Source organism: Hylaeus anthracinus, unplaced genomic scaffold, assembly GCF_026225885.1.
Source record: "Hylaeus anthracinus isolate JK02 unplaced genomic scaffold, UHH_iyHylAnth1.0_haploid 11978, whole genome shotgun sequence".
In the NCBI taxonomy this organism is placed as follows: Eukaryota; Metazoa; Arthropoda; class Insecta; order Hymenoptera; family Colletidae; genus Hylaeus; species Hylaeus anthracinus.
The window spans coordinates 3899618-3908669 of NW_026534326.1; the positions used below are offsets into that span (position 1 = coordinate 3899618).

At 36.9% G+C, this 9052-nt stretch overlaps 1 protein-coding gene across 1 annotated transcript in view; it reads left to right on the forward strand.

Moving 5' to 3' along the window:
* The window catches only part of LOC128896830 (uncharacterized), a 204818-nt gene that overhangs the window by 125712 nt on the left and 70054 nt on the right, over window positions 1-9052 (forward strand). Inside the window, exons 18-19 of the mRNA XM_054160351.1 lie at window positions 2201-2233; window positions 5579-5689. Of these exons, the coding sequence (XP_054016326.1) occupies window positions 2201-2233; window positions 5579-5689 (144 nt within the window). The remainder of the gene's footprint in view (window positions 1-2200; window positions 2234-5578; window positions 5690-9052) is intronic.

Consider the following 9052-nt stretch of genomic DNA (forward strand, 5'->3'; position numbering starts at 1 on the left):
TGATTTGAAACAACTTTTTCCTTAGCGAAAATGTTGTCCGAGGCTTCATTAAGGCGATATCAACAGAAAACCCTCGACCAATCAGAGCGCGACGATGCTGGTGGAGGGCGGTAGCCTACGCCTACCGCGGCCTACTCGCGCTCTGATTGGTCCGGGGTTTTCTGTTAATAACTCCTTAGCGAAGCCTCGGAGAACATTTTCGCTAAGGAAAAAGTTGTTTCAAATCACCTCCCGAACCACATATTCAAGGATTTCCAAAATTTTTGTAACACCCTGTATATCCAATGATCAAGCTTCTCTTCCATTTCTAGACAAAGGTGTTAGCTAATTATAGATGATATCACCGTAGTCAATCATGTATTATACATACATAATCAATTTGTGATTGTGGATTAATTTAAACAATCTGGAGTGAGCGATTAGGTTCTGTTAGAACATTTAATGAAATGTTCGTTTTTATAGTTCAGAGAATGTTTTCTCGTGAAAACATCTAACAAGTCTGCTTATCATTCAGTTGGAATATAAAATAATTCATGGACAAATTCATCACTAATATCCTTTTTGAAAAATATATGAGATTCGTACTGTAAATAGTCGACGCAAAATATATTTGTAACCATTACCCGTTAACAAAACTATGACAGAACGTTCTCAGAACATTCGTTCATCGAATCCGTAGACTCTAATGCCGCAACCAGTCCTCCATTATTCGAGACTGTCAGTTTCATCCAATTCGTGATTGTAACCAGAGAGAAATCAGGGCGAAATTTCCATTCCCTTTTGCGTATTTCGATTGAAGTGACGCTTGATTAACGCAAACTAATGCGATTCTCGTCGCCACGTGTCGAGTCACGTTAACGGTACGTACCTAGAAGCCTCCCAAACAATGTGTCCGAAACATGATCGTTTGAAATGGCTTTGCTTTTAGCCGACTTCTGTCACACGGACGAGAAGGAAGGTAACGACTAATCGAACGATTGAAAACAATTTACGAAGCAACACTCGTTATCTTGATTTTTTTTTTCCATTACGAAGCTTTGTTTTTTACTTGGCGTCACTTGGTGAACTCTTGCGGATCGTTTCTTTTGTCACGCTCAGCGTCACGTTACCTTTACTTTCGAGCGTAAAGCATCGATATTACCGATGTATCGAGCGCACGCAATCCCGTTTACACTTTCGGTGTTTTATCGTACTCGTTGTGTTTTTTTTTTTTTATGTACTTTTGGTTAGCTTCAGTAGCGCTGCTTTTAGTGATCAGTAGATACAAACGCTGACCTGCTTTCCATCTAAAAAGACAAATCAATTTCTTTGGGATTTTTAGAGTGGCAAGAAAAGGGAAAAACGAAAATTTAAAGCGAAAATATGAATTATTTTGTCCTTTTTTTTTAATTTCTTTTGCGATTTTTGGATTAAAATATTGATGTAGCTTTTTACACATTTGTGATTGGAAAAAAGAAGAAGATTTCAAAATACGTATTTCTTAACCTGTTCACGAGTAAAAATAATAACATAAAAATATGTTCAGATTCCGATTTCACTGAAAAATAAAACAATATTATAAAATATACATAATATATTTCTTAACTTATTAAATAAGTATAATAATAGAATTTCTTATTAGTATTATTTCTTGTGTAATAAAATATGTAACAAAATATATAAACAATATATGTATATAATATATATATATATAAAATGCTTGTTTATGTGTATTTCCCAGAAATGCTTATTCAGGAAACAGTTAAAAAAAAGTATTGATTATCTTCTCTTCCATTTACATGTATTTCATGTACTTATTTTGAATAGATAAACAAAAATAATTTACAACACAACTGTGCTCTTGTTCCAAATTACAGATTTATGAATATTACTTTGTAAAATCAATCAATTTTTAATAATTATGTAGATAAATATATTATGACATGATAATAGTACAAAACACATGATGAAATAAATAATTTACTCGCATTCAACGAAAACGATTTTATTATCAGTTATACGTTGTGCATTTAAATAAATATATTTATTTTGTGAATTATTTAAAAGTTAATTAAAAATACTGCCATGGTACGTATGTTTTTTCAGATGGAAAGTAGCAATCGAGTACATCATTCAGTTGTGTTTATCTTTATTTTGAAACCATTTTAACCTCATACGATTAGTGCATATATTAACATTATATTCAATTCTATGTTTCTAGTGGTGGGACGAGGTCATGGACATATTTGATGGGGTACGCTATTTTTATACTTAATCGTAGTTGTGTAAGGACCAACTCTACTTTTTCTTCTCGATACTTCTTTTCTATAAATTCCTATCCACTGTCAATTTCCTTCTCTATTCTTTCAATTGATAATGTACTCGAGTCTACGAATGGAAAGTGATAGTTCATGACCAAATTGTCCTTTCATCATTTTTAATTATGCTGAAAAACAATAATAAGAAAGTAAGATTAACTTCGTCGTATTTAAATACGACATTTTACATTTGTATTTATATTTGAATTCGTCAACTATCTTATTAATTAAGATATGTCACGTCAGTATCTCTTGACACTTGATTCATCCAAAATTAAAGCACGTAAATATTTAATCGTTAATAAAGTCATTAATAAGAATCAATTATCAGAAATGCAATTAATACGTGTATTAATATTATACTTGCAAATCATTCGTTTATTTACATTATTTAACGGTATTTATATTCTTTCAATATTTCTGTAAATCTCGTACTGGACCACAATAATGGACATAGGCATATGGAAGTATTTATATTTTTAGTTAGTGTATTATTAAATCAAAATATTCGATTACTTTTGTTGAAACTGGGCACAGCATTCATTTTGTGCAAATTATCTATTTGCTTTTCAGAAACAGACACAGTTACACAATTCAGAGATTTGACTACATCTTTATATTACAAGTTTTAAATGTTATCATAACATTTTTGTATTTGCTGCTTTATGATACAACTACAAAAAGACTTTTTCGTTTTGTAACCGACTTTGAAAAGGAGGAGATTACTCATTTCGAAATATTATTTTTTTTTTATTTGTTTTTTGTGTCTATTATGTCCCCATTTGGAAACATTTCTGAATTTCTTAATGTTTCTAATTATTGTTAATGCAAAATTTCTATTTTTTGATGTAACACGGCAAGGAATTTACCAAATGCGATTAATTCTTTCACATTTAGTTGCACATGTATTCTTGATGATCCCACTTGCAACTATACAAGGTGTCACAAAAATTTTGGAGGCCCTCGAAAGGGGTGATTCAAAACAACTTTTTCTTTAGCGAAAATGTTGTCCGAGGCTTCGTTAAGGAGATATTAACAGAAAACGCCGGACCAATCAGAGCGCGAGTGTGCCGGCGGAGGGCGGTCGCCTAGCGCGTAGCCTACGCCTACCGCGGGCGCTACTCACGCTCTGATTGGTCCACGGTTTTCTCTAAATATCTCCTTAACGAAGCCTCGTATAACATTTTCGCTAAGGAAAAAATTGCTTCAAATCACCTCTACTCTGTACATATAGGGTGTTCCAAAAATGTTGTAACACCTTGAAAGGGATGGTTTGGGAGGTGATTTGAAACAACTTTTTCCTTAGCGAAAATGTTGTCAGAGGCTTCGTTAAAGAGATATTCAGAGAAAACCATGGACCAATCAGAGCGCAAGGATGGCAGTGGAGCGCCCGCGGTAGGCGTGGGTTACGCGCTCGACGACCGCCCTCCGCCGTCTGATTGGTCCGGGTTTATCTCTAAATATATCCTTAACGAAGCCTCGGACGACATTTTCGCTAAGAAAAAAGTTGTTTCAAATCACCGTCCGAATCACGTCATTCAAGGACTCCAATAATTTTCGGACGTCATGTATAATGAATTAAATTCAAATTCTAAGTAACCAAACATATATTTATAAAATTGTACAACTTTCTACTTGCACTATAGTATTTATAATTAAATACTAGGTGAGTGTCGTTTTTGCAATTTTAAATACTTGTTTATCACTCATCAGCTCGTTGATTTTTATCGATATGGCATTGAAAATTTGCACACTAAATGGCAAAAGGCTGTTGATAACAAAGACGATTATGTAATTGAATAAAAATAGAAATTGATTAAAAATTTGTTTGAATTTAATATAAAAGAAACGACATTACTTTCAATTCTACCTAATATATCGTTGTAGTGTTAAAATAAAATTGTAACTCGTATAAAACTTGTCGACACAATTCTACACTAGTGTTTCGTCGCAATTTACTGCAAGTAGAAAGTTGTATAATTTTATAAATATATATTTGGTTACTCAGAATTTGAATTTAATTCATTATACATGGCGTCCCAAAAATGTTAGAGGTTCTTGAAAGGGGTGATTCAGGAGGTGATTTGAAACAACTTTTTCCTTAGCGAAAATGTCGTACGAGGCTTCGTTAAGGAGATATTAGCAGAAAACCCCGGGCCAATCAGATCGCGAATGTGCCGGCGGAAGGCGGTCGCCTAGCGCGTAGCCTACGCCTACCGCGGGCGCTACTCACGCTCTGGTTGGTCCATGGTTTTCTCTAAATATCTCCTTAACGAAGCCTCGTATAACATTTTTGCTAAGGAAAAAATTGCTTCAAATCACCTCCACTCTGTACATACAGGGTGTTCCAAAAATGTTGTAATACCTTGAGAGGGATGATTTGGGAGGTGATTTGAAACAACTTTTTCCTTAGCGAAAATGTTGTGAGAGGCTTCGTTAAAGAGATATTCAGAGAAAACCCCGGACCAATCAGAGCGCGAATGTGCCGGTGGAAGGCGGTCACCTAGCGCGTAGCCTACGCCTACCGCGGGCGCTCCTCGCGCTCTGATTGGTCCAGGGTTTTCTCTAAATATCTCTTTAACGAAGCCTCTGACAACATTTTCGCTAAGGAAAAAGTTGTTTCAAATCACCTCTTGAACCCCTTCCAAGAACCTCCAAAAATTTTGGGACTCCCTGTATTGAATCTATTTCGACAATACATAACCTCGACGTGGCGCATGCAGACGAAAATAAAGAATCTCTCAACACTATAAATACTCACGCACACAACTTTAATATATACAGCCAGTAGATTCCTTGCAACAACCTGAATCGCTAAAGCACAATAATAAATACACCCATAAGTATATGTCCACCATTTCATAATTCATAATTAATCTAACAGAGTACTCGTCGGTCTACAATAACGCCCCAAACATTGACTTTCCGTGTGTCACGCCTCCGTGCACCTAATCGCACGTATCGTGCCACGCATGTCTTCCCTGTTTCCAAACGCCCCTCCCCCAAACCCTTTTGTCCCAGCCCAATTCTCTCCAAAGATAACCCGACGAGTACCGACCGTATTGTCTCGGCGATCACTATATCAATCGTGTCCAACCCCCTTTAACCCACACGTTCTCGTGATCGATGTCCCGTGTGTGTGTGTATGTGTGTGTGTGTATCTTTGGTGTTTGCGTATCGTGTCCGCTCGTGTGTACCTCCGACGCTTCCGGATCACATCCCCCCTGGTCCTCGGACGCCGCCTGCCGACAACCACGACAATAACAACGACAACCCGACAGTGGTTGAACGAGAATGGACGTCCTCAGGGTACGGGGATGGAGGAGCTGAGGAACGCGCAGCTGAGCCACCGTGTTCTAAGCCTCTCCTACCGACCGGAAACTAGTCGCAATGTAAGAGTATCAGAGGTCAGCAGCACGAAAACCGTCGAGATTGTCCCAAAGTCGCGTCGAACCGGGAATGAGCGATCTCCGCGCGAAACGAAACCGAAGCAGTGGTCGAGCATGAGCCTGGTCGATTATCCGGGATCGGTTAACCTCGATCGCTCGAACGAGAGAACGATTGAGGCGTCGAGAACCGGCAACAGCGCGCCAAACGATCGGATCGTGCGACCCCTCGAACGGGCTGCGGACTGCGTATGGCACGCCGGCATGCTGGAAGGAAGGTCCAAGAGCTTCGTGCTGCCGGACAGTTGCTCGGCTCGATCGGTAACGCCGAACAGCGACAGATCGATCCCTGCACGATCGACCCTCCTGCAGGCGACCGCCGACGAGCAGCAACGGCACCGTCACCATCACCACCATCACCACCACCATCATCATCACCATCACCAACGCGCCTCGCCCACTTCTTCTTCTTCTACGTCTTCTTCTATTTCCAGCACCAATCATATTATGCTACAATCGCCATTATCGACGACACCCTCTGTTATCACCGCCAACGCTCAGCCGTCGGCAACACGGGTTAGAGGATGCAACATCGTCGACAAGTAGAGTGCACGATGACGTTCGCCCTCTATCGCTCTGTCTGTTGGTTCCTGCGCGATGTTCGTAGCGAATTTTAGCGTGGTTATTGAAAGGGATTGTAATAACAATCACGATAGTGTTTTAACAAACACAATAGTGAGAGAATGTAGGTTCGGTCGGTAACGTATCACGACTGACGAGGAAACGTCGGTAAGCGATACACTCTGATTTTTAACCGACTTCAAAAAGGAAGAAGTTACTCAATTCAACTTTTTTTTTTTTTTTTTTTAAATTGGTATACTTATTCGTAGGACCTTTCAATAAGGAGGACCATTCTTAGTTCGTGGTAATTTTGCGTGTCAAGGGAGAAAATACCCTTTTAGTCCGAGTTATAAGCCTCCCCTTTTACTTTTGCGCTTATAACTCGAAGATCATAAGAGATACAAAAAAAATGTTCAAGTAAACATTGAACTGTTTTTAGCGACCTTATAAACCAATATCGACAAATTTTCAACAAAAATGTTTTTTTTTTTTTTTTTTTCAAAAATTACCCACCCTCCTTCAATATTTTTGGAAAATTATGATTTATTTCTGTATCAGTGAAAGCGTTTATTTATGTTTTGGAAATGATGTAATATTGTAAAATTGTCGCTCTAATAGGCGATATTTCGAATTTTTTAGGAATTTTTTTCTCATAAATAAGTAAAGTTGCTCCTATATATTATTTAACAAAATATGCTTTATTTTGGCCGAGGATGTGAAAAATAATTTTTAAAGACAATCTTAGCTGCCACTTCTTCTTCTTCTTATATTTCCAGCACCAATCATATTATGCTACTTAGCTTTTACTTTTGCGCTTATAACTCGGAAATGATAAGAAATATCGAAAAAAACTTGAATACAAATTTTAATGGTTTTTAATATTCTATAACACTGTAGTAACAAAATTAAAAAAAACGTATTTTTAATGATATTTCCCCCACCATGAAATTTTTCGCCACTCGCTGTATAAAAATTGTGCTCGCAGTTTTTTGGACGTTTTCATACTGAACAACTTTCGTCTAATCAATTTTGTTCTAGCTGTTACCAAATTCAGGTTACTGGGCAATATAGATTTTCGATCAAAATTCTCGATTAAAATTTGAAAAAATCATAACTTTTGATAAGGTAGACGGATTTTAATGACCAAACCGGGAAAATGCGCGTCTTTATACGAAGAATTAGTAAAAAATATAAAACAATCGAAACAGTCACTTGTTTAGTTTTGTTTTTACGGAAAAATATGTAAAAAGAGGCCAGATCTTAACAAATTCGTAGTTCTTAATAATGAACATTTTTTATTGAAACTTTTTTTCCTTGTAGATCTCATAGAACTCTACAAAAAACATATACAGACTTTTTTTCTAAAATGAAAGTACAATTTTTTAAAAATAAAAGAATGTTTTTTTTTTAAGATTTCGCAACGGTTGCCCTTTAAGTTTGGTCAAAATCTAACATTGTCTATAAAAATTATTTTTCACATCTTCGTTCACAACGAAGCATGCTTTGTTAAATAATATATATACGAGCGACTTATATTATGTATGAGAAAAAAATTTCTAAAGAATTCGAAATATCGCCTATTAGAGCGACAATTTTACAATATTACATCATTTCCAAGTATGATAACCATAAATTCATACATATCGTTGGATTCAGAATAAAAAAAAACTCTTTTACTGATATAGAAATAAATCATAATTTTAAACAATTTGGAGACGGGAGTCAGTTTTTGAAAAAAAATTTTTTTTTTAAGTTTGTTGATACTGCCTTATAGACCTCTAAAAACAGTGCAATGTTTATTTGAACGTTTTTTTTTATATCTCTTATGGTCTCCGAGTTATAAGCACAAAAGTAAAAAGAGGGCTTATAACTCGGACAAAAAAGGTAGTTCTCCCTTGGAACGCAAAAGTGGCACGAATTGAAGATGGCGCACTTCATTGGAAGGTTCCACAAACAAGTACACCAAGTTTCATAAAAATCGGAGTGTATCACTCACCGATGTTTCCTTGTGAGTGTCCCTGATTGAATTCTTCAAGGTCAATTCTTCAGTTCTTCGTCAAGGTCACAAGACTCGCTCATTTACTTGTCAAAAAATAATTACTTCTACCTTTGCGTTGCACCATGGGGTATTATACACTATTCCATTAAATACCTATAATACTGTCACGTATAGGATAACTCGATTTATTTTTCCCTAGTTGCTATATTTCATTGTTCTAAATGCGACGCGTATAAGTTTTCTAATACCATTTGGTGCTAAGCTGAATCCTCTTCAGACGCAGGTCAAACTTTGGTTCTGTTAGCAAGTCTTCGTTCAGCTTACTTCAAGAACCTCTGAATTTCAAAATAGAATGTTCTTAATCACCTGTTACTAGAGTGCTGTTAATTATGGAAATTCATATTTGGATAGATGTAGATAAAGAATTGAAACTTAACCTTATGACGGATATTGTCGTTACCTACTGTTATAAAACCTTTTACAATTGAAAAATGTAGGGTGTCCCATAAATGTTGGAAGTCCTCGAAGGAGGGGGTTCGAGAGGTGATTTGAAACGACTTTTTCCTTAGCGAAAATGTTGTCCGAGGCTTCGTTAAGGAGATATTAACAGAAAACCCCGGACCAATTAGAGCGCGCGTATTGCGGCGGAGGGCGGTCGCCTAGCGCGTAGGCTACGCCTACCGCGGACGGCCCACCAGCATCCTCGCGCTCTGATTGGTCCGGCGTTTTCTGTTAATATCTCCTTAACG